A 25,170-nucleotide genomic window follows, 5' to 3' on the forward strand; every position below is an offset into this window, starting at 1 on the left:
TTCCTTGACTGTAGAGGGACAGGTAAAACAGAGACCCCTTTCTCTACCTGACACAGGGTTACCTCAGACTCCTGCCACAAGCTCTGCAGAAGCTGTAGCCATAGCAGGTACTCTGCTCCCAGGTCCTGAGCGCCCCCTACAGGACAGCAGTAAAAGTTGCGCACCCCCCGCCCCCAAACACACACTGGGGCTTTTTGCAAAACCACAGAAGCGATCTCATGGATAGCCCCTCTTCACCCGAGGAAAGCCTGCTTTTCCAACCATAAGAACAATTTCTCATAAGCCTCGAAACGCTGCTTGGCCTGGGCCATCTGAGGCCCGAGACGAAGCTGTCGCGAAGCCATGAAGTTCCTTCTAAGGTAACTCCATGGAACTGGGGTTACCATGAGCTACCCTGTGAGTGCTAGGAACCGAATCTGGGCTTTCCAGAAGAGCAGTCAGCAGTTTTAAGGGTGGAGTTAAAAGTTCAGGCTGGGGGCTGGAGAGATGACTCAGCGGTTAAGAGCCCTGACTGCTCTTCTAGGGGTCCTGAGTTCAATTCCCAGCAACCACATGTTAAATCCCCCCCCCTTTTTTAAAGACTTATTTATTTTATATATGTGAGCGCATTGTTGCTGTCTTCAGACACACCAGAAGAGGGCATCAGATCCCATTACAGATGGTTGTAAGCCACCATGTGGTTGCTGTGAATTGAACTCAGGACCTTTGGAAGAGCAACCAGTGCTCTTAACCTCTGAGCCACCTCTCCCGCCCGGTTAAATTCCCTTTGGTCAGAGAAGCAGCATGAGTTTCCGTCTGCCACTCCACTTGCTCCCTCAAGTCCTGGCCAGACCAGTTGGAAAGGTCAGGCAGACATTTCTAGAAGCCCTCACTGCATTTGTTCAAAAAAAACAAAACAAAACAAAAAAAACTCAGCACACACAGAATCCTTCATCCTCAGCTGGGCCAATCAGATTTTATTGACGTATTTGGCACTACCACTGTGCAACCACGAGATAGCTGTTAGGTAAGACCAATAAGTTAATGTGAGGGATGGTCACGCATGGGAGGTACCAGCACTCAGAAATCTCCCTGCTCTGTGACTCAGAATCTAAGGCACTTAGGGATCCAGAGAATACACTGGGGTCAGGGTAGGGCATCTATACACTGGGGAAGGGGCTCAGAAGCCATATAATATGGCAAGTGGAGGTGGGACTACTATAGGGTGTGGGAAGAACACTGACAGAAATGCCCTGTGCCCTGGGTGTACGTCACAGAGCATATAAAGGAGAGTCCTGCCTGGCATCTGGGAAACAAGGGAAACGAGTCTCTGTTGAGGAAGAACCACATCCTGCCTCCAGCAAGAAGCAGCAGCTATCTCAGAAAGAAGGCCCAAGCCTCAAAGGGCCCTCTATGCCACTTGCCCTGCATAAGGAGACAAGTGCTGTCGATTAGTCCAGCGCGACATTAATCCAAAAGGCCAGACTCTGGGGGATAAAGCATGATCATATTATAAGAACCATGAAGACAAATCACAGATGTAAAGCTTCAGGTCCGGACTTCTGGAAAACACGTAAAAAACAAAGGTTTCAGCTCTGGGTCATCGGCCGGCGACGACGGTAAGAGAGCCGAAAGAAGCACTTAAGAGTGATGGGGTCCTCGATCCCAGCTCCAATATTAAGTCTTTTCCAGTACTGGGCAAGGCTTTCAGAGGAGTTACACTTGGCTGATGATCTCTCCATTCTCAGGCACAAAGACTTGCACGGGGGCCCCGTCTGGCGACCTCCGAAGTACACACACTGGGGGCACCTGTCCCAGGCAGGGAGAGAGGAGAGGCAGATGAGCAAACTGGGTAGAAATGTCATCACGGCAAGCTCACACCATTCTTTTTGCTTAAAGGCACAGACCATCAATAGTGAAGCCTGGAGGCTCTGCTCCTGCCCTCCCTGGAATGATGTCCCCAGGTACCCACCCCTGATCCGTTTACCACTCCAGGTTCTTAGGGGTGTGACGGGCACCCTGACCTTCTTCTCCACCTTTGGGCTCACCATGTCTCATCACGGTCCCTGTCTGACAGGTTAGGATGAGCCAAGCCTAGACCAAAGACAGGTCCAGGCTCGCAGGAAGGGAGAGGCACAGTCAGCTAGAGCGTGCATGGCCTGGGACTGGGCCAGGGTGCTGCCCAGTCAGGGATGGCAGCTGCAACAGCCCAAAGAATCGGGGGTGTGGGGGATGATGCAGCTGGGCTGCTGAGAATCTGGGGTCTCAAAGAAGTAGCCTGTTGGTAGCTTCTAGAGCGTGTCCCCTGCATAGCCTTCTGAATCAGGGTGGGAGAATAAAGAAAGGATTCATGCTGGCTAGCCTCAGTCCCAGGATGAAGAAATGGGGCTTACAGAAACCAAGGCTGCACCCCTACCCAAAGTCAGAGCGTTCATAATCCTACTTACTTCCGATACGACCTAGCACGCTCGTGGCGCGCACACACACACACACACGCGCGCGCACACACACACACACACACACACACACACACACACACCCCGCCCTCTGGGAGCTCCAGTGACACAGAGCAATTGCTGCTGATCTAGGACTCTTGTACATTGCTTTAACCATTTCAGCCTCTTATCCACCCCGTGAGAGGGGTAATTCACTATAACTATCTTTTAGAGGGGGAAACAGAAGTCTAAGAGTTAAGTACCTCACGGGGCCATGTAGTTTAAGCGGGGATAGAATCAGAACTTGGTACTCTAGCTGTTAACTGTGAGACCATCTCCTTCCCAGCCCGGCTATAGGGAGTTGTTTTCTATAAACCCATTTTCCAGATTCTCACTTTTGTCCCTGGGTCTTCGAGTGAGGAAATTCCAGGGGTTAATTTGGGTTGCACCTTTGGTTCTGAGAAGTTTATCTGTTTTGTGGATCGTCTGTGAAGCCGTTAGGGGGAAAATCTCCAAGCTATCTGTGTGGACAATCTTTACCAGGGCACATTGGTATGCACTCTTGCACTAGACACTAGACACAGCAGGCACAATTAAGAGGCACCCCCAGGGAAATCAGAAGTGCCTTCCAAAGCCAAGAGGAAATAATTCTCTTTTTGGTCTAATTTTCCTAACTGGTAATTACTCAGCCAGTACTCTGCTGGTCTAATTTCATTCCTCCAGGGGGACCTGTACCTGTGTCCGGGGTACGGAGGCCCGCCCGAAGCTCTCCCTCCCAGGAGGCAGACTCCTAACACGGAAAGCCCCTTGGCGGTCGAGCGAGTGGGGGCGGCTGCTCCGGAGACGTGCACGCTCATGCCACCACTTGAGCTCCTCTGACACAGCTGCCTTGCTGAGTGCCCGGCCCGCAGGACAGTCCTTTAGTGAGGGTGTGCGCACAATGCGGCTATGGGAGGGCACCAGCCGCTGGTAACGTAGGGGTGCACCTTCCTCGTCATAGGCGGCACCCACAGCTGCACGACACAGCTCCCACTCGCCCGGCGGCAGGTGGCCCTCAGCCACCATCACATAGCGCCCGGTTGGGAAGTACCCAGCGGGCAGCAGAAGTTTAGGGTAATGAGTGACCAGCTCTCTGCCACAGGCTGGGCCCCAGGCTCCACGGTGGCGAGGAGTCTCAGGGGGACAGAGGGGCCTCAGAAAGGAGATGTCTGGACTGCTGCTGCCGGGTGAGGTGGGATGGGAGATGCTGGAGACATCAGAGCCGCTGTCTTCAGAACAGGAATGGCAGGCAGGGTGCGGCAGTGGGGGCTTGCTGGGTGTGAAGCAGGAGTCTGGCACCGTCACTGTGTAATGAGTGGGGCGGCGGCGGGGAAAGGCACTGCGACCTCGGCCCTCCGCACCTGCTCGGAAGGAGTCCACCCTGAAGAGGAAAACAGGAAAGCATTCAGTTGGGGAGTAATGAATTATGACCTATCCCTAGGCCAAAGCAATGAGCATATACTAGGTCTTACTCAGGTCAGACCTCCGCAGAGCAGACAACCCAGTCTTGTCCTCACATGCAGAGGTAGAGCGAGCATTCCCTCCCTGGATGCCATATTTCTATACTGTTCTTGTTCCCTTCCAGACTTTTCCATATCAGGATAAGTTGATTCCTGAGCCATGAAATTCAGCGCACACAAAATAGGGAAGTAGTACATACAAAAGGCTGGTAGACTTTAATCTCTGGAGTAACTCTGTAACACAGTGTAAATATCATGTAACTAGTTCATACATTGTACTACTTAGGAATGAGGACCAGAATCTGAGAGGCAGGGAATGTGGCTCAGAGATAAGAATATTTGCTTATCATGAATTAAGTCTTAGGCCCAATCCCAGGCCTGCACAAAGAATTGGTACATGTTCGATGCATATGTTGGTCTTTTTTAACGATTTATTTTTATCTTGTGTGCATTGGTATTTTGCCTGCATGAGCGTCTGTGTGAGGGTGTCAGATCCACTGGGACTGGAGTTACAGTTGTGCAGGGTGATGTGGGTGCTGAGGATCGAACCCGGGGCCTCCAGAAGAGCAGCCAGTGCTCTTAACCACCGAGCCATCACTCCAGCCTCGAGGTGCTTTTTTTTTTTTTTTTTAAAGTATTTTGGTTTCTCAGTCGATTTCAATCCAACAATAGGAAGAGCCAACATTCTACAACATTCTACAACACTCCTATCACATTTCCAGCCTTCGAGGGTACAGTATGTTAGTAGCATTCCTTAGTGGTTAGACATTGTTAAGCACCTAATTTAAATGTGAAAAGCTTTCCTATATTCCAAAGGGCATGCACTTGAAGCACAGGATGAGGGAGGGCTAGAATTTAGCCTCTGCTTTGTTTATATACTGGGCACGGGGCTGGGTTGCCTTTTAAAATTTTTGGTACACATTGCTTATAAAACGACCTGGGTAAGCAGGTAAAATATAAGGTATGCTGTTTTTACTTCTGAGCTGCTAGATGCTACCTTTGGCCATGCCAGGTCGCTGTGGCTGATGCTGCCTCTCAGACCTCGCTGACTAAAACAATCACCAGGTGGCTTGCAAAGGAGCCTACACTGATTTTCATTATCCGTGGGCTTAGTCTATGCCAGCCCGTCTACTTGATAAAATTGACTTGCTAAGTCCAAAGTCAATATACACCGTGTTTTTGCAATGGCTACTCTTGTCAATGTGATAGGCTCTCGAATCACCTCTGAGACAGACCTCTTGATATGTCTGGGGGATGGGGAGGGGTTCTATATTGGGTTATTTAAAGTGAGAAGACCCACCCTAAATATGGGTGGCACCTTCCCATTGGCCAAAGTCCTGGACTGAATTAGAAGGACTGAGGGTGAACTAGGAACCAGAATTCACGTCTCTCCCTTCCTGACTGCAGATGCACAGTGACCAGCTGCCTCATCCGCCTGCCTCCAGGCCTTTCCTACATAATGGACGGCACCTCAGACTGTGGGCCGAAAAGTAAAACCCTCCTTCCTTAAGTTGCTCTTGTCAGCTATTTCCCACAGTGAATGACAAAGGTCGTTCAATGGTCACTTGATGCAGCAGCCAAGAATTCAGATTGCTCTAAGCACAGGTCTCCAGGAGAGACTGAACAAGGATCAAGTGCTGTGTTTGGTGAGGTAGCACCAAAGGTAGCACGCCAGGGAGGCTGAGGCAGGAGGATGGTCAGTTTCCAGGGGTTCCAGCCCCAGCTGTGCCCACACAATGAAACAGACCTAAATACAAGGTCACGTGCCGTGTGTCATACCAGACAAGAGCAACTTAAGGAAGGAAGGATTTACTTCAGCTCACAGTTGGAGGTGCTTTCCACTTCCTGTGGCATACCTAGTGCACCTGGGGGGCAGATCACTATATTATTGTGTGTTTGTTTGCTTATATGTTTTGAGACAGGGTCTCTCAATGTAGTTCTGACTATTCTGGACCTCGCTACGTAGACCAGGCTGCCCTGGAGCTCAGAGATCCACCTGTCTCTGTCTCCTGAGTGCTGGGAGCAGCATACCTGGCTACTTTGTATTGAAATGGCCCCAGAAGCGATGCTGAGGTATTCCCTGCAGCTTCTGTGAGCTGCCTTGTAGCGAAAGTAAGACCGCCAGACCCACTTCACTCAGACTGAGTTACAGTGTCCCAGTCCTTCCACAGAAACAGAAACTCCTCAGCCTCAAAATTACTTTCGTTGCTACGTCACAACTGCAATTTTGCTGTTATCAATCCTGACGTAAACATCTGTGTTTTCCCGATGGTCTAATGCAACCCCTGAGGAAAGGGTCATTAGTCCCCCTCCCCTAACAGGAGTCCTGACCCACAGGTTGAGAAGCGCTGCTATAGGAGCTCATGTGTTTACAGCAATGTTCTAGACCATAACTACCATGAATAATGAGAACCAAGTGGGCATCAACTGAAAAAGAGAACTATGCACTGTCAGAGACCAACAATAAACTCCCATCATCTTCCAGTGCAAGAAAACAGGGCAAGGCTAGAAACCTCAAATCTTGCTTTCTTCGTGTATGAGATGCACCCCAGAGAGGGATACAAAGCAGTACCCAAGGCACTAGCCATGTGTCACCTAGGGTGTCTCAGCTGAACCTCGTACCTTGGGATGGGAATGGGATGTTCCCTGCACCTCTGGGGCAGCCATCTTACCTCAGAGACTGGGACTGGCCCCTCCTGCCCTGCATCTCAGGGGTGGCTGGGGCACTGGTGCGGCCCTGACGCTGGCCAGGAACATTTCGGATGGGGACCACCTGGTAGGAGGCAGCATCCAGCACCCACAGGTTGGAGGGGCTGGGCTGGTCCTGAGGAGTGGTAGCTGGGCTGCTGCAAAGAGTCAAAGGTTAAGTCAGTGACAGCAATGTCTTTAGGGGAGCCCCAAAGGGAACAGTACAAAGTGTCAGCACCCCAACAAACTGTCACCGCCAGCATCACATAGCTAAGGAGTGTGTTCGCCTGCACTCTACCCCCATCCACGCCCCCAATCTGGACCACCCTGTCACTTTCACCTTGTTCTAGGCTCTCTCCTACTTCCTTCCTCCCTGGTCTGACCTGGACTCGCTACTGAGCTCGGAAGACTTCCGTGGCTTCTCATAGGGGTGGTCCAAGCTGGTCTCCTTCCAGGGACTGTTTTGGATGGGGGCTCGTTCCAGGCCGCCAGATTCAGGTCCTGTTGGCTGCAGGCCCTCAAGGCTCTGGGGTGGGAGAGGCCGTGAAGGTGGTGCCGGTGACTCTGGGGGAGGTTTTGGCGCTTGGGAGTCTTCTGCAGGGGCAGAGAAGGCAGAGCCTGGGGAAACCGGCTTAGCGAGTACCTCCACAGCCTTGCCTTGCTCCCTCTTCAATGCCTTGACCTACTGCCCCAAGGCACAGCCCCAATCCCAGATAAGAAAAGCTGTTTCTTCCTTAGGGACTCCCTCCCTCCCAGCCCTATTTAATCTACACCTGCTTCCTCTCTGACTCTCTACCCCACTTTCTAGCATTTACTTATGGTGCCTTTCTGCAGCTAACTAGTTCTCTTGTTCCTGCCTCACCTAAATTCCCTATTTCCTTATTGGCCTGGGCACACCCTGGCCACGCCTGCATCGCCTTCTTAGTCCACTTTGACCTGACATTCTTAGTGGTTTTAAACAGGGCCCTTAATCCACAGTTCTTGTGCTTCCTCCCCAGCGCTGCCTTCTTTACAACCACGGCAATGATTTTAAGTAGACCATTCCTCGACTCTAACTGGCCCCACCCAAATATAGCCTCAGAGCGAAGGAGACTCCTAGGCCAGGGTAGAGTTCACCGTTCCCTTCCTCATCAAAAGGATCCATTGAAAGAGGAGCTTAGCCCATCCTCAACCCTCAGCCGGTCATGTGCCCAGACAGCTCTGACATCAGAACTCACAAAGACCTTTTGCTAGTACCCCTAAGCCTTCTAGTCCCACCGTGAGAGTCTTCACTACGAAACTCTGCAAACCCCCCACTGTCTTGACCAAGTCCCCAAACTGTATCTCACCTTCCTCCAGGAGTAGCCCGTCTGACAGGGAGCTGTCATCAGAGGCACTGAGCTCTGGAAGGGGCAGAGGGAGGAAAGAGAAGTGAGACTATGAGCCCAGAGTTGAGCAAACCCTAGCCCAATTCCTCTACCAGGACAGCAACTGAATTACCCCCCCCTTCCCCATCCCCCAGGAATGTGCTAAACAATGCGTGTGCCTCGGGAACTTAGTCCTTAGAGGTAGAAAAAAGGCTGACCGACTAGGGTGGGGAGACAAGAGATGGGACTGCAATCACATTCAAATGGTTCTGGCCTTAACCATTTGGCGTTGAATTAGCCATTTCAACACTCTGGAGCACTGGCTCCCATCAGCCAACACAAGCAGGGCTCTCTGTTAACAGAGGAGAGCCACTTTAGAAGGCACATAGGACGCAAAGCACATTGCCCGTGTGTCTATAATCTTCAAACATCACAAATGCAACCTGGTTCCACGGTCTCAAATGCAAGAGACCTATGGTAGTCACAAAAGAAAGGCAGAAAGCTGGGCTGTGAGAATGGGAGAGACCAACTTAAGTCAGGGTCTGGCCAGCTGGCCCTGAGTAAGTAAGTGTCCCAAGGTGCTCTGCCTGAGTGAGTCGCCTCAGGGAAACGGAGCTGCTACAAGTAAGACAATGGCAGCTGTCACTCAGGAAATTGCGGGGGAGGGGCTTACTTTTGCTTTTGCCCCACCCCCAACAGCTTTGGAGTCTGAGGCTGTGTCTGTCTGACCCACGTGGAACCCAGAAATCATTTCCAACTGTCTGAAGACAAGAAAGCAACATTTATAAGGGCTAATATTTTCTACTGTGCTAATACTTCCCTACATGTGTTGCATTCGCTAATTCGTGTAATCCCTTAACAGCTAAGGTAGATGCTATCTTCTCCATGACTGAGGAAACCCAGCCCTTTACCCATTCAGCAAGGAGGTTTTTGTCCACAAAGGCTGCTGACTAAGAATTCACACCCAGACAGTCTGGCGGGAGCCTGCACTCTAAGGAACCCACGCTCCTGGATTGGCTCTCCTACCACTTAGCACACATCACTACCAGAAAATTCTAAGGGCAAACGGTCTTAGTCATTCTGAAATCTTCTGCTAGGAGAGAGGCTGGCATGGCTGGGTGGTGGAGGCCCACTCTTTTAATCCCAGCACTCTGGAGGCAGAGGCAGGAGGATCTCTGTGAGTTCAAGGCCAGCCTGGTCTACAGAGAAAGTTCCAAGACAGGTCAGGTTACACAGAGAAACCTTGTCTTGGGGGTTAAAATTTAGAGGGGATGGGGAGCTGGCAAACTTTGACCCACAAACCAAGTCCAGTTCACCTAACCAGAGCTGGCTTCACCAATAAAGTTGTACTGAGACACACGTACAGACTCGTGATGTCAGGCTGCATCAGCACTTACATGGTAGAGTTGCCATATGAGACGGTTCAACCTACAAAGTCTAAAAGTATTTGCTATCCAGATCTTTATAGAGAAAACTGCCACAGCAGTTCTTACCCTCTGAGTTGCTCCACCCCAGAAGCCAGTCAAGGCTTCACAGAACTAAGAGTTCACCTTTGCTCTGGGCTCAGTGGAAGAACTGAATCCTTGTTCTCTTTGGGGTTTTTTTTGTTTGTTTGTTTGGTTTGGTTTGGTTGGTTTTTTTTTTTTGTTGTTGTTGTTTTTTGGGGTTTTTTTGTTTTTGTTTTTTTGTCTTTTACAAAACCTTTAAGAAAATATTTTATATTTGGCAAATGTCAGGTTGAAGGGATTACCCAAGTGTTTCATAGTCCGCTAGTGTATCATGGGTTCAGACTGTAGGCTTTGCTTAGAAGGTTAAGGTCTGGGGAAGAAGACCTCTAAGAGCCACACAAGCAAGACCATTGATTTTGTGGGCCAAAACCTGCATCCCTCTGAGGGAAGTCTGGAGACATATTGGCTTTGCAGGGATGACCCTGCCGATGACCCTGCCGCGGGCGCCGTGGCAGAATACCCCAGGCGGAGACGAAACTGTGAGACCATTCTTACAAAGCTACCCTGCCCGACAAATCAAACCATACGATACGAGGCCACACTAGTTCAAATTAAAGACCCAGCCCCGGGGTTGGGGATTTAGCTCAGTGGTAGAGCGCTTGCCTAGCAAGTGGAAGGCCCTGGGTTCGGTCCCCAGCTCCGAAAAAAAGAAAAAAAAAAAAAGAGAAGATCCAGCCCCTCAGTTATGGGGGAGGGGGGCGCAGTTCACATTCACATGGGGCTAGCAGTCACCATGTTGGACACACAGAATTTCTATCATCATTGGGTTCCTATTAGACAAGGGTTGCTCCAGACTGACGCAGTCAATCAACAAACACCGACAGAGCACCCATTCTGTCGGAGGAGTACAGGTTCTTAGGCTCGCTCACAGTAAAAATTAGCTCAATTACCTGTCTGCTTCTTGCCACCTGCAGAGAGCTGACTAATTACCCTCATCTGGCTAATTACTTTCTCAAATTGAATAACCCTTGTGTGCAAAGGGGGAGTGGAGGTGGGTGGGTGGAGTTTTGTTTTGACCCTCTTTTTTGTTTTTTTCTTTTTGGTTTGTTTGCTTTTTTTTTTTTAATTCAAAACACCCTCTAGCCTCAAGCTAATTATTAATCTTTCTCTACTTCCTCCTTTCCAGGTGAGTACAGCTGACGGAGGAGCTGCAGAACAGGAGCAGCTAGTCCAGAGCCACCTCCCTTGGAGCTCCCAAGTCGGGACACTAGAACCCAGAACCTCAGGCCCGTCTGGAGGGCGGGGTCCGTGCAGGAGCCACACAAGTCACTGGTTGTACCAGCTGGTTTCCTCTGCTCTCTGTCTTCTCTCGGACTAAAGGACCTGAGAATATCAGCCTTCTTCCCTCCTACACAGTGTTAAGCCAGAGCCCTAGGCATGTCCTGGCCTGCTTCCCTACTTCCAACAAGGAGTGTCATCAGTCACAATGGCAGCAGTAGTGACAGCTTCCCCCCCAAGCCCCGCCCTTCGAAAAAGCTCCCAGCAATGCCAGCGCCTATGGGCAAAGGAACTTCTGAACGGTACACGTGGAGAGGGACCAGGAGGGCGGAGGGACTGAGACAGGTCACATCTCTATACTAATGGCTCCTTTAGGTACAGAGGTGGGCCTTGGGGACCATTATAGCTCAGTCAGCCTTACCATACCTAGGGCCTGTGGGAAATGAAGAGTAAAGAATGACTTTTTCCTTAGTGTCTTGGGGAGGGTGACAGTGATGGCACTGAATGCAAAATATGGTCTGGCCACTAGGCCTGGGTTTCCGGGTCAGTTGAGAAGTACACATTGTTCCTTCCCATCTACTCCTGGCCTCCAGAGGCGGCCTGGCTGGTGTCTGTTCACACATGTCGTCCCGGAGGTCAGAGGTGCTGAATGCCTGCCTAAGGCTCACATGGGGACCTGTGAGGACCTCGAGGCTTCTACCGCGTGTCTAGCCAGGGAAGAGAAGAATCGCCAGCTGCTATTCGAGTACGGACAGGGGCACGAGGGAGCCTGTTACTCCCCAAGCTGAGCCTGAGGCTCTGGGTAAAGAGCAGCTGGTCCCTCACATCACTTCCTTCAGTCACAGTCAAGCAAGAGACTCCTAGGAGGAGAGCTGAGCTGGGAGCGGAAGAACGGAGGCCACAAGTCCTAACCTGACAAGCAAGATTTGGGTCAGGACAAAGGAAACAGTCTCACCTTGGGGCTCTAAAGCACCAGAAGCTCACCAGACTGGACACACTGCAGTCATTCGGCTGCCTCTGGTTCTGAGGTGCCCCACAGACCCATCTCTGGGTTAGGGTTCAGTTACTAGGCTACAAGAATGATTCAGCACTCTTGACCGGTGACAGACACCGAAGGCACTGTGAGGGCACAACTGGATTTCAGTCTAAACACCCATGAGCATGTGGCCCCGGACCCATCAGTCACTGGCTACCCATAGCAACAGCCAATCCCTAAGGATGCCTAACAAGCTAGAAGAAAGTGTATCCCTGTAGAGCCTTTGGCTTACTACACTTTTCCCTGAAGATAATATTTGAGTTTGAATAAACCCTTGGATTACGATCAAGCAGAGAAATGCCTTCTGTGCATAAAGTCTTGTAGAAGTGGTATACTATGCAGGAGATGCAAAAGGAGGAAACAGAATGAAGAAGTTCTTCCAGAGTGGAGATGCCTTGAGGGGTAAGAGAGGACCTGTGTGGACCCAGGAAGGAATACCCCGATGGCGCTACTGTGAAACATTAACGCAGGGCTACACTGGCCGTCCCACAAGAGCTGTAAGGACTGCCTGGCTCAGGACAGTGGGCTCACCTCTGCCCAGGGAGGGCACAGTGGAAGGAGGGGGCTCACTGTTCCGCCGCCGATCACCCAGGCAGCGCTGAAGGTCCCGCAGCTTCTTCTCCTCCTGCAGCGCAGCGTGCTTCCGCTGCCTGCGTGCCTGCCTGCTAAGGTTCTCCTCTGCGCAGAGCCTGCGAGCCGCCTCGGTGATCTGAAGCTGCAGAGCCAACTGGCGCTCCAGGCTGCTCAGGGGATCCTGAGGGAGGGTTTGGGAGTGAGGGCCAAGAGGGTCTTCGGCACTTGGGGGACGGAAGACTCCAAGCAGCTCTGACCCAGATGTGAGCAGACTACAGTGTCCAGGGATACACAGTGAAGGGGTGGGGATGGGGGCGGGGCGCACTGGGAGCCGCCTAGAGCCAATGTGTCAGTGTCCTGAAAAGTTGTCATGATTGTCCCACCCCCTGCTACCTGCTGTGCCAGACTGGGAGAAGACTTAAGGAGGTCACTTTCCTTCCTGACCCCAAAGGACCAAGCATGTCAACCCTTGGGAATCTCTCCTAGAGGAAGGTCATCTAGGGTCATCTACCTCCTTCCATCTAGGCTGAGAAAGGACAGGCCTCATGCCACACTGACCTCCCTTAATAGGCAACTGCCTCTTTGAGCTGGTTATTGGTATTTTTAATCCTCTGCCCACTGAGGCCATGCTGCTGAGATGGCAGACTTACTCAGAGACATCTGCACTACTCGTGAGAAACCTGGGACTGACATGGCCACCACCCACACCGGGTGACAGGGATTGCCAGTGCGCTGGACTGTTTCGGGAGTCAGCCTTTGGGGATGAAGTATAGCGACCTCCCCCTCTGGCCTTCCTCACCTCTCTGTGCAGGGCCCACTCGTCCAGTTTGTATGCTGCTCCGATCCTGCGCCGGACCTTGGGGGCTTTCTCGCCTGGCTTAAGAGGATACTCTGCCGGCAAAGTACCGGTCAGCTCCTGGAGGGGGGCAAAGTCAAGTTAGGCCCCTCCACCTGCCACTTGCCCAGCCATCGACCAACCATTTAAACTTGCCATCCTGCTCCACATCGCATGGTATTCCAGAGGCTGGCACTTGTACCCCTGCCCACCTCATCCCGTCTGCCACAGTTGTCTTTTTTCCCATCCTTGAAAGCAAACTTTGTGTCTCCTCCCTCTGCCTTCTACTCCCTCAGGTCACTTCCTCCTGAGGGCCACCCTGACCCCAAGGTACAAATATCAAACTCGATTCCGTCTCTTTGGCCCCCCTGCATCCCCTCATCTCTTAGTTTCCTGGACTTGAACTGCTGCTTGGATCTACCCAGTGTCCTGGTCAAACCCACATGACAGAAACTCTAGGCCCACACCTCAGTCTTAATTTCCAATCCCCTAAAAGGGCTTCCCCCTTGGCATAGTTTCGGGGCTCCTCAGATGAATGCTAAGTTCATGGGGGGGCAGGGACTCCAGGAGCCTCACCGCCTCCCTCAGGCAGAGTCTGCGCAGCTCCTCCAAGCAGGCCTCCAGCCTTGCTTCCAGAGCCCTTTGCTGCTTGCGCACGGCGTTGGTCAGCTCTTTCATTGGAGAGACAGGGCTGTCTGGGCCTGCAGGGAGATAAGGGACACTTGATCAGGAAGGCCGAAACAAGGCATCCCTAGAACACTCTTGGCCACCTCTGAGGGAGTACACACCCATACCATCTCATGCTTGCCCACAAATTACAGGCTAGCCCTTAGGGTTTGTGCCACAACCACATCATGTCTCCTGGCTGCCCGGAGGTTGGTAACATTACAGTTCAAAGGGAGAGTTGTCCCACCAGGTGACCTGCGTGTGTGGGAGGGGCCCGTGGTCAGAACTGTGTCTTCTCTTCCTCCTCCTCTCCTACCCTCTATCAAAACCAGGCCAGACTAGAACCACAGGCTCGGGCTTGGTAGAGATGGGACATTAACACCAGAGAGTTACGGCTTTTCAACTTCTTAGTGAGCACTGGAGCTGAAGATGAAGAGACAGATCCCTGCTCCAGATAGGACAGAAGCACCAGCAAGGAGAACAGCAGTTCCTTGAAGTGCCAAATCTTCAGGCTTTCCACTTCTCCAGCAGGAGCCTTACTATCCCCTCCCTTCCCAGCCCAGGGCCTAGGGACTCACTCCAGAGTCAGGGACCAGGGCCGGGGAATTTCCTAGACCCACTCACCAGACTGCAGGATGATGCCGCTGTCAGAGTCACTGACTTCATCCTTACTCTCCATGATGAGTTTCTGGGAGGAGGGGGCAGCGAGGAAGGAGGGGCTGCGCCGGTCCCAGCCTGGGCCAGGATGTGTAGGTAGTCTGGAGTTTTCCCAGCTTCTAAGAGACGATAACAACCAAAATGTCCTATGAAGCCTCCCTGTGGCTCGATGCTCGAGGGTGGGGGAACGGAAGTGTGGATTGTGTCTCTGGAATGATCTGGGGTGAGGTGTTCTCAGAGTGCTCTCTGGGGTGGGAGGACATTCCAAGGGTGCAGCCTAGCTTCCCCCCACAAGGCCTCCTCCCCAAAACGTCCTCCGGGTCCAAAGGGGTTTACTGCACTGGTGGCTGTGCAAGAACAAGAAAAAGAACAGGGAGAAGAAAAGGGGGAGACGGGAAGATTGGACAGGATGGCAAAACGAGATGACAAGGACTCTTCACGAAGTGTGGCTGTCCCTGTGAACATGGGGGACGTGAGGCATGACCTACTGTCCCACTGGTTGAAAGCACTGTGAGATGGGGTTGGGGATTTAGCTCAGTGGTAGAGCACTTGCCTAGCAAGCACAAGGCCCTGGGTTCAGTCCCCAGCTCCGAAAAAAAAAAAAAAAAAAAAAAAAAAAAAAAGAAAGCACTGTGAGAGAATGCCTGGACATTGAGCACAAAGCCAAAGCTGGTCAGGGGCCCAGGGGCCAGTGCACCAGGTTCTCTGGCTCTGGTCATTCATCGGGCAGGGGAAGCAGAGAGTGGCATTGAACCACCAGTCACCAGTACACCTAGGAGACTCCTCAAGAGGGAGTTAACCTGAAGACCCTACACCCCATAGTTAGGGTGCAGGCGGTCTGTTGGATTGCTGGTGAAGGCAATGGCAGATTGGAAGTTACCAAGGACAGAAAGGAAAACACCCATTTCCCAACAACTGGACGGCACTTTTGATGGTGTAGGTACGGCCCAGCACGCCACTCACCAAAACAACACCTGTGACCACCCCTATCTCTTTCCCAAACCCACACCCTCGGTGGGATCCCAGCTGGCCAGGGCTGGCAGCTGCTGGCTAGAGCAGAGGTGGAGAGCGGAGGGTGGAGTCCAGGCGGAGGTCTGGAAAGGAGAGGGCAGCCACCTCCTCACTGAGTCAGCCCATTGAGCAAGAGTCCAAAAGTCCTTCGGAGTTTCTGTCTGGGGCTCATCCTGCTGCCTCCAGAGCACTACGCTGCAGTGAGGAGGGAGGGGGGCTTCGCCCCTCCATGACAGACAAGCAGAATGGTAGAGAAGAGGGGGCACTACTGTCAGCTATGCTCCCCATGTCCGCCACCTAAGCCCCAGAGAGGGTAACCAGCCTAGCTTTTCAGGACACCGTGGGCAGCAATAGCTAAAACCATGGCCCTGAAATTGACATGCTCTCTGGGATTTCAGTTTTCCAAGAACGACTAGAGAGTGAAATGGGGAATAAAAGAAAGAGAAGCTGATGAGGTGGTTTTGCAAACACATCAAAGACTGGCCATAATGACCCCTGGAGCTTCCAGAAGCTTAGGGTGATTTTCATCTTTCCAGCACAGAGAAGCAGGCAGCCAGGCCTTTCTCCCACCCTCCCCAGAAGAGAACAAGATCATCTTAAACTAGGAAGCAGAACCAGGGCTCTGGCTATCAGGGCTGGCAGCTGGCACCTGAAGCCGTTTGCTTTGGACAGAGGGAGGGGGCAAGTGGGAGGGAAGCTATCAATTAGTCACACTTGTTAATTAATTATTAACCACTAAGAAGTTGCCTTGAAAGGCTAAAATAACTCAGGCCCTCCCTCGGGCTGGGGGGGGGGGGTAAGGAGGGTGGGTTCAGGCTGTAGCAGACAAGAGGGGCATTCGTTCTGAGACGGGGTGTTTTAGCCTCTCCTCCAGGCTGTTATTTACCATGGGCCCCGTAGGATGCAGGGTCAACTCTGGGCTCACTTGCTGCTCTGAGGAGGGCAAGGAGCACAGGCTCAGAGATCTGTATTCCACACTCAATTGTGAAGCTTCCTGAGACACTAGAGGAAGGTCTCTGGCCTCCTAAGCCCCACTTTGCCTCACAAGGACAAGGAAAATCAGAAAGACCTAAGGCCCTCCCCAGTCCCTATGCCTGAATTAGGACCTTCTGGGCAATACCAGACAAAGAATAATACCAGTACAGACACAGAGCACAGCTCTCCAATGTAGGGAACTTTCCCCGAGTCCACAAGGGCAACCCAGACCCACCCAGAAAAGATAGGGCCTTGGTGTGAAAGTTCTTACTTTAGATAAGGGCAGTTTAAGTAACATCCCCACCTCCTCCCCAATCCAGGAGTCTCTGTCCCACTGCTGTTCCCCAGGCAGCCCAGACACTCAAAAGTTATCCCCAGCAGCTATCAACTGCTCAAAGCTATCCCCAGACAAAGCAGAAGGGAGAAAGATTTAGAAGGAGGAGGGGAAACTCCAGCATCCTTTACCTCAGGAAAGCCACTGGGAATCCTCCCTATCACAAACGCGCCTCCAAAGCCAGGTCCTCTCTGCCCCGGCTCATCTCTGTTGGAAATTTAGGCCTGCTCAAAGAGACCGGCTCCCTGTTTCCAAACCCACTGGCAGTCCCCTATCATCCTTGAGCCCAGCAATGATCTTAGGGGTAGGGGAATATTGCCACGTCTGGCTGGGCTCCCCCCATTTCCTGGTCTGCTTGCTGCTTAACCCCACTGGCTTTACCCCACCCCACTCTCACCTGCTCCAGAGTTCAGTCCAGATCAGGGAAGACTCCTGCTTCCAGATAAGAGCTTTGTAGCACCTCTCATGCCACCTGGGGGTCTCCCGGGTCACAAACAGGCCACCCGGTGCTCTCGTTCCCGGGAAGCTCTCCTCACGCGGCTAGGCGCCCCCTGGCTCTCGCTCCCTCTCATCAGGTCCCGCCTGCCTGTTGTCCCGCCCAGGCTGCCGGGCCAGGGGAACCAGGTTACCTGTTATGACTTGAGTCAGAGAGGAGGAGCAGGTGAGCAAGTCCTTCCCTGAACTAATCCGGCTGCTGGCAGTTGCCGGCAGGCAGCTCCTAGGCCTCTGCACTTCCGGGCCGAGGGGAGCAGGGAAAAGGGGCTCCCCATGAAAGAGAACCAGAAGGCGGTAGAGTCAAATTTCCATAGCCACAAAAAACCCTAATACAGCGTGCTTGAACTACGAAATACCTCAGTGTCCTCCAGTTCCCTCCTGTCTTGTATGGTTCTTCTTGACTCCCTTGTCTCATTTTCTCTTTCTAGAAATTGAGGAATAAGACACACACACACACACACACACACACACACACACACACACACACACACAAAGCAAAACAAAAAACAAACAAACGAAAACAGAGTAAGAAACTCTCTGCAGGGGGCATCTTAGGGACCGTAGGCTCTCAGAATCATTGCTCTCCTGACACACACATGAATGAACACCATAGCCTCAGTCTCCCAGACTAGGATCTAAAAACCTCAGACTGAGCTGGGGGTTGTGGCAGGCACCAGTAGCGACTTGCAGTCCCAACTACTGGGATCTGAGGCAGGAGGATCACAGGAGCTGGTAGACTGAGGATCAGCCTGGGCAACAGAGTAAACCTGAGCAAACAGACTGAGCAAACAAAAACAATAAAAACAGAAGGAAAAGACTGCTGGGAGTTGTTGGAACTCATTGGCCGACTACAAGCCAGAGGTCTTGGGTTTAAAACCCAAGACACCTAGAAAAGGACCTAGAAAAGAAACAAAACCAAAGGGACAACAGAAACAGGCCAGGGTGCTTTTGCAGAGACTCCAGGGCGCTGGGAAGAAAGAAGATAGCGCTGATTTCTTTTAATCCCAGCCACATTAAGAGCACCACACGCCGGTTGCAGTCTACAGTTGTTCCCTATTCCACACAACAGTAGCAGCAACCTTAACTCACTCTCCACACTCACTAAAATGGACCTTGGTCCAGGCAAAAAGTCAGCCTCCGGGCTCTCTGTCCATGGACCCTCAAGCAAACAAAAATTTGCTTAAAATACATTGCTTTCGAGTGGCAGCAGCGCTGAGGCTGCCTGCTGCCTGCTCCCAGAGGCTAGAAGGATACAGCGGACTGGCCTGCATCTCTCAGATCTTTGTCTCCTCACCTCCCACCCTCCACCTCTGGGACCCAGGTATCAGGTCTCAATATAGACCCAAGCTGCTTCCTTCTCCCAGCCCCCATGCAACACTGTCCTCGCTCTCCGTGCCCTAGCTGGCTGTTAAGCATCTCCCGTGTCACAGGCTGCCACCACCCTTCACCAACAACCCCATTCCTTCTACACACAAAACCCCCTCCCATACCTTCACATTCCTGTACACACCCTCTTTCCAAACAATGCTAGCCCCAGAGTCCCTCAGGCTGACCACCTCCTCCAAGCAGAAGCTGAAGGGCCCTCACAGGGGACAGACCCTCCCCACTGTGGTGCTCTCTGAACCTCCCAAAAAAACCGCACGGCCCTTCCGATCTCCCCCATAAAGTCCTCCACAAGACTGAAGTCCCTTCCCATCCCCCAACAGGTTTTCGTGTTCTTCCAGCGTCTGAAAGGGCTTGAGCTGCCTAGGCCCCTCCCCCAGCTCCAACTGGGGACTGTGCTGGAGTTTCTAGAATCAGCTAATAGCTCCATTTTTAGTGTATAAAATTAAGAGGCCAATTACGAAGTCCGGTTATGCTGAAATACAGTTCTGAAACTATAAAAACATATCACGTACGCTTCATTGTTAACATTAAACAGGACCCAGCAACGGGTCGTCCCAAACAACCGATGAATGAAACTCTTTACATATAACCGACCTCAAGGGAAAGTCATAGGCACTGCTACTGCTGCTGCTGCCTGAGGTGTAAGTTTTAGACTCAACTGAGAACTCTGGCCTCAGGTAACCTCATCTGAATTCAGGGACAAAAAGCAAAATCGGGTTAAGGCCTGTACACACCAGGACATAAATTCTTTAAACTGTCTTCCAGGAAAAGCCTCCAGGCCTTCACTAATGATTCTCAGTGCTCAAAAACCAGCTTTTCAAGAACGGACTTGAGCAGAAGCCGGGTCACTGACATCATAAACCCAAATCCCCTCTAGCAGAACATAACCGCCACCCAAACCCACCCCAAGAAATATGCAACCTGCAAAGAGGCAAGCCCGGCAGCCAATCAGCAGTTCCCTCACTCTTCTCTGCCCACCGATCAGGGAGGAAGACTTCTCCTCAGGGCCTCCTGCAGGTCAGCTGTGCAGCTGAGCTTTTTCTCTTTTTGCAGAAACTCAGCGCTGGCACGGGCCTCCATTGAAGATGGGTAGCAGTCCGTCGCTCAGTATTGGACTTACAGACCAACCTGCTTGCACTGATCCTTAACTGTTAAATACTCCAAGTCTACACTCAGTATTCCCCAACCCCCTAGAATCTAGGGTTTGGAATTAGGCTGACAAGCCAACAGTCCTCCGGTCAAGATGAGTATTGAGGGAAGACAACACCAAAGGATAGGTGATCCGGAGGTAGCATGGAACTTGGAACTCAGCACCCAACTCTAGGAAGCAGGTAGCTGACACTTTCCCTGATCCCAGATCCCAGAGCACTAGTTACAAGGACAGGTGAAGAAGTGAGGTTTCCTTGCAGTGGAATTCCATCTAGAAGGCAGCCCTTTCCACGAAAACCACCTCTTCAAAACCTTTCGCGTCCAAACTCTTGCACAGACCTGTAACCAAACATACTCCACTCTCTCCGCTGCCCCTAAAGTTGCTTCCAAGTTTCCTGTGATACTTTAGGAGTCAAAGTTTTTTTTAAACCAAGTTCTTCAACCTTACCACAGCACTCAGCAAAGTACAGCCACCAGCATTCCCGCAATTACAAATCAATGGCCAGTCCCAGCAACTCACAGCCGGGGCGGGGGGGGGGGGACCACGGGAAATAGTCGGGGACTCTCTGGGCAGGAGAGGTGGAAGAATATCTCGTTTGCTTTCTCCACTCTCCTCTCTGGCCACTAGGAATGGTGTTCACCTCAACTAAGCTAGGATGGAGAACTCGAGGTAACAGAAGATGCACCCTGAAATAAACCTCTAAGGCTCTCCGTAAAAAACCCCTTTGTCCTGCCCCCCCAGCCCCTCCCCCACCGCGCCCTCTCCTTCCAGGCTGGCCTGGGACTCGGGCTTCTTTTGTTTGCCTGCTTTCTGCCTTCTCGGAACCTGGCCAGGAGATCCACCGGTCCGGGGAGAGAGTCGAAGGAGAAAGGTTGGCGGTTGGAAACGGCTTTGGGGTGGAAATCCGGGAATTCTCAACCCTTTGGAAAAATTACCCCCTTTCCCTGCAAGACTCCCTCTGCAGAGGATGAAGACCGAGGTTCAGGAGCTCGATTCCCCCCAGTTCTCCCGCGCTCCGTTCACTAAGTTTCTGCCTTACCTGTCCCACCGAGCTCTGGCGCCCCGCGCCTGCCCCCGCGCCCCCTGAGCCCGTCGCGCAGCTTCAGGACCTGTTGGTCCCGCCCATCTTCCCTCTCCCCAAGGCTCCCCCGGTCCTCCCCTCCCCGGAGGTATTTCATTTAACTTCGGCATTTGCAGCATCCCAAATGTTAAAGATCCCAAGACATCTGTCCCCTGGGGCATACCAAAGGCCCTGTGGAGAGAGGGGAAAATGCTAGAAGAGATTCGAGATTCTGATCCAAGAGACGGGGCGGGGCCTCACGTTGTGTTGGAACGGTGCCAGCCCCAGTGTGCACCCTGCGGGAGCAACATCGCGAGGGACGACGCTGCCCCCTATCTCCCGCATTCGGGCAGCCGCGTGATGGGACACCCCCTGCTAGACCGGTTTCTGAAGTCTGGGCGGGACGAGGCTCGACTAGAGGTCTTAGGGGCCGCCTTTCATCCCCTCGCTCTGGCCCGGCTGGGGGCAGTTTTCATTCCGAAGACCCTAGCGTGGAAGAATGAAAGGAGACGGCGCGCCCCTCCCCCTCGCCTATCCCTTCTGGCGGCCAGGGACTGCGGCTCGATCGAATCTTGGTCGCCTCGCCTCCTGAGTTCCCAGCCGTGTCCCTTTTGGGGGCGGCGGGCAGAACTCCGGCTTCGGAGGCAAGGCACTCACTCCGGGCAGCGCCTCCTGCTGCTTGCGACGAGCCCGCGAAACCGTCCATTCATTCAAACTTGCGCTTTCCTTTTTTCCGTTGGTTCTGTTTACATTTGTGCTGCCCTTGTCAGGGCCAAGCATGGCGGTTCCAAGTCCAGACTCCTTCACTAGAGGGTTCTTAAGTCTAGATAAAGCTAGTATGATTTTGAAAACCAAAGAACCAAAGGATAGTGGATGTTGACCCAGGCTGCGCGTCCCCAGAGCCTGGCCAGACGAGTGTGCTTTCTAAAGAGGGACCTTGTCAGGCAGAATGTACAAGACATCTTGGCAAAGGAACTCAGCAGGACCTTCGAGCTGTAGGAGATTTAAGATAGGGGTGGAGAGGAGAGAGAAGGTTTTGACAGTTACAGAAGACTGGGGGAAAGACTTTCCTGGATCTATTGGATACTGGTTCTGAACTGACACTGATCCCAGGAAATCCCAAGAAATACTGTGGCCTGCCACAGTGGCTTATGGAGGACAGGTGATTAATGGAGATTTGGTTAATGTTCAACTCACAGTAGGTCCCCAAACTCATCCTGTGGTTATTTCCTCAGTTCCAGGATGTATAATTGGGATAGATACACTTAGAAGATGGCAGAATTCTCACATTGGTTCCCTGTTCTGGGGAGTGAGGGCTATTATGGTTGGAAAGGCTAAATGGAAGCCTTCAGAGTTGCCTCTGCCAAAGAAAATAGTGAATCAAGAACAGTATTGTGGGCTGGAGAGATGGCTCAGCGGTTAAGAGCACTGACTGCTCTTCCAGAGGTCCTGAGTTCAATTCCCAGCAACCACATGGTGACTCACAACCATCTGTAAAGAGATCTGATGCCCTCTTCTGGTGTGTCTGAAGATAGCTACAGTGTACGCATATACATAGAATAATAAATAATTTTTTTTAAAAAAGTATCATATCCCTGGAAGGACTGCAGAAATCAGTGTCACCACCAAGGACTTGAAAGATGCAGGGGTGGTGGTTCCCACCACATCTCCCTTTAACTCTCCTATCTGGCCAGTGCAGAAGACAGATGGATCATGGAGAATGACAGTTGACTATGGAAAACCAAATCAGGTTGTAACCCCGATTGCAGCTGCTGTACCAGATGCAGTTTCATTACTTGAGCAAATTCAGATATCTCCTGCTACCTAGTATGCAGCTATTGATCTAGCAAATGCCTTCTTCTCAGTACTTGTCCATAAGGACCAATAGAAGCAATCTGCTTCCCGTTGGCAAGGCCAGCAGTATACCTTTACAATTTTGCCTCAAGGATATATTAACTCTCCTGCCCAGTGTCATAACTTAGAAGGTATCTCGACCGTCTGTCGCTTCTACAGAATATCATACTGGTGCCCTAAATTGACGACATTATGCTGATTAGACCAAGTGATCAGGAGTAGTAACCACTCTGGACTCATTGGTAATACATATGGGTATCAGAAGATGGGAAATAAATCCCAAAATTCAAGGATTGTTTATTTCAGTGAAATTCCTAGGAGTCTAGTGGTGTGGGCCTGCAGAGATATTCCTTCTAAAGTGAAAGATAAGTTATTAAACCCGGCCCCTTCCACCACCAAGAAAGAAGCACGACTTTTAGTGGGTCTATTTGGAGTCCGGGGATTTGAATGCATTACTCAGGCCCATTTACCAAGTGACTTGGAAAGCTGCTAGCTTTGTGTGGAGCCTGGAACAGGAGAGGGCTCTTCAACAGGTCCGGGCTGCTGTGCAGCTGCTCTACCACTTGGACCACATGATCCAGCTGACCCGATGGTACTGGAGGTGTCGGTGGCAGATGGAGATGCTGTTGGGAGCCTCTGGAGGCTCCTATAGGTGAATCACAGGAGAGACCTTTGGGATTTTGGAGCAAAACTCTACCATCCTCTGCAGACAACTATTCTCCCCTTGACAAATGCTCTTGGCCTGCTATTGGGTTTTAGTAAAAACTGAATGTTTGACCATAGGACACCAGGTTACCATGTGACCTGATCTGCCCATCATGAGCTGGGTGTTATCAGACCCTCCAAGTCGTAAAGTAGGATGTGCACAGCAGCAGTCTATTATTAAACGGAAGTGGTATATACGTGATTGGGCAGGTCCTGAAGGCACAAGCAAGTTACATGAAGAAGTTGCCCAAATGCCCGTGGTTTCTGCTCCTGTTACAATGCTGTCTGCTGCCAAGCATGCGCCTATAGCCTCATGGGTGTTCCCTGTGATCGGCTGACCGAGGAAGAGAAGACTAGGGCCTGGTTCACTGACGGCTCTGCACGTTATGCCAGCACCACCCGGAAGTGGACAGCTGCAGCATTACAACCCCTTTCCAGGACAACCCTGAGAGATACAGGTGAAGGGAAATCTTCACAGTGGTCAGAACATCGGGCAGTACCCATGGTATTGCAGTCTGTTTGGAAGAAGAAATGGCCAGATGTACGATTGTTCACTGACTCATGGGCTGTAGCCAATGGATTGGCTGGATGGTCAGAGACTTGGAAAGATCAGGAATGGAAAATTGGTGAAAAAGACATATGGGGAAGAAGTACATGGATAGATCTCTCCAAATGGGCAAAGGATGTGAAGATATCTGTGTCCCATGTAAATGCTCACCAAAAGGCGAGTTCAGTCAAGGAGGAGTTCAGTAATAAAGTGGATAGGATGACCCTTTATGTGGACAGTCTGCCTCTTTCCCCAGCCATCCCTGTCATTGCTCAATGGGCACATGAACAAAGTGGCCGTGGCGGCAGAGGTGGGGGTTATGCTTGGGCTCAATGACATGGACTTCCACTCACCAAGTCTGACCTGGCTACAGCAGCAGAGACCAACACTGAGCCCCAGATAGGACACCATTCCTCAAGGTGACCAGCCAGCAACCTGGTGGCAGGTTGACTACATTGGACCGCTTCCTCTGTGGAAAGGACAACATTCTGTTCTTACAGGAATAGATATTATTCAGGTTATGCACCTGCTTTCCCTGCACATAATGCTTCTGCCAAAACCACCATCCGTGGCCTTACAGAATGCCTTATCCACTGTCATGTTATTCCACACAGTATTATGTCTGACCAAGGAACTTATTTCACAGCCAGAGAAGTGCGACAGTAGGCCCGCAATCCTGGAATCCACTGGTCTTACCATGTTCCCCACCATCCTGAAGCAGCCGGTCTCGTACAAAGATGGAGTGTTCTTTTGAAAAGTTACAGCACCAATTAGATGACAGTGTCATGGAGGACTGGGTCAGAGTTCTTCAGAAGGCCGTATATGTTTTGAATCAGTGTCCAATATATGGTAGTTTCTCCCATAGCCAGGATCCACAGGTCCAGGAATTAAGGGATGGAAAAGGGAATAGTTCCACTCACTATCACTCCTAGTGACCCTCTAGGGAATTTTCTCTTTCTGTTCCTGCAATCTGAAATTCTGCTGGCCTAGAAGTGTTGGTCCCAGAGGGAGGAGTCAAGGAGCCACAACAAACATTCTATTGAACTAGAAGCTCAGACTTTCCCCTGGTCATTAAAGGCTTCTAATGCCCTTAAACCAACAGGCTGAGAGAGAAATAACAGTGTTAGGAGGCATGAGAGCTCCTGATTACTATGGGGAAATTGAATTGGCTCTCCACAATGGAGGTAAGAAGGATTATGTCTGGAGTGCAGGA

The 25,170-nt window shown here is 51.6% G+C and overlaps 1 protein-coding gene, 1 long non-coding RNA gene and 1 pseudogene across 5 annotated transcripts; 2 read left to right on the forward strand and 1 right to left on the reverse strand.

Moving 5' to 3' along the window:
* Nucleotides 1-926: 926 nt before the first annotated feature.
* On the reverse strand, nucleotides 927-21,208 carry Inava (innate immunity activator). 3 transcript variants are annotated; one of them, XM_006249920.5, is made up of 10 exons: nucleotides 20,831-21,202; nucleotides 14,408-14,559; nucleotides 13,694-13,818; nucleotides 13,082-13,198; nucleotides 12,241-12,463; nucleotides 7,930-7,983; nucleotides 6,985-7,195; nucleotides 6,586-6,759; nucleotides 3,150-3,834; nucleotides 927-1,788 (listed from the first exon to the last, which is right to left on the reverse strand). In XM_006249920.5, the coding sequence occupies exons 1-10, from the start codon at nucleotides 21,031-21,033 to the stop codon at nucleotides 1,696-1,698; spliced, it is 2,037 nt and encodes a 678-aa protein (XP_006249982.1). In that variant the 5' UTR covers nucleotides 21,034-21,202; the 3' UTR covers nucleotides 927-1,695. The 3 variants fall into 3 exon arrangements, with proteins under 3 accessions (XP_006249982.1, XP_006249984.1, NP_001127974.1); XM_006249922.5 differs by lacking the exon at nucleotides 20,831-21,202 and adding an exon at nucleotides 17,158-18,558; NM_001134502.1 differs by having other exon boundaries at nucleotides 928-1,788; nucleotides 14,408-14,556; nucleotides 20,831-21,208.
* LOC120096257 (uncharacterized) lies at nucleotides 3,506-12,007 on the forward strand. 2 transcript variants are annotated; one of them, XR_010057216.1, is made up of 3 exons: nucleotides 3,830-4,523; nucleotides 10,582-10,975; nucleotides 11,267-12,007. It is a non-coding gene; the product is annotated as an uncharacterized LOC120096257 (long non-coding RNA). The 2 variants fall into 2 exon arrangements; XR_010057217.1 differs by lacking the exon at nucleotides 3,830-4,523 and adding an exon at nucleotides 3,506-3,640 and having other exon boundaries at nucleotides 10,582-12,007.
* On the forward strand, nucleotides 21,062-24,947 carry LOC120096220 (uncharacterized; annotated as a pseudogene).
* Nucleotides 24,948-25,170: the final 223 nt, after the last annotated feature.

The sequence above is a fragment of the Rattus norvegicus genome, chromosome 13 (genome assembly GCF_036323735.1).
Source record: "Rattus norvegicus strain BN/NHsdMcwi chromosome 13, GRCr8, whole genome shotgun sequence".
Taxonomy (NCBI): domain Eukaryota; kingdom Metazoa; phylum Chordata; class Mammalia; order Rodentia; family Muridae; genus Rattus; species Rattus norvegicus.

What these genes read in the sequence shown, in the direction of transcription:
- Inava (XM_006249920.5), bottom strand. Translation starts at nt 21,033, where the DNA reads ATGCCCCAGGGGACAGATGTCTTGGGATCTTTAACATTTGGGATGCTG. An exon ending in GACTCTGCCTGAGGGAGGCG is followed by an intron (nt 13,199 to 13,693) that starts GTGAGGCTCCTG and finishes GCCCCCCTCCAG; the next exon opens with GAGCTGACCGGTACTTTGCC. An exon ending in CCTCCGTACCCCGGACACAG is followed by an intron (nt 1,789 to 3,149) that starts GTACAGGTCCCC and finishes TGCCTGGGACAG; the next exon opens with GTGCCCCCAGTGTGTGTACT.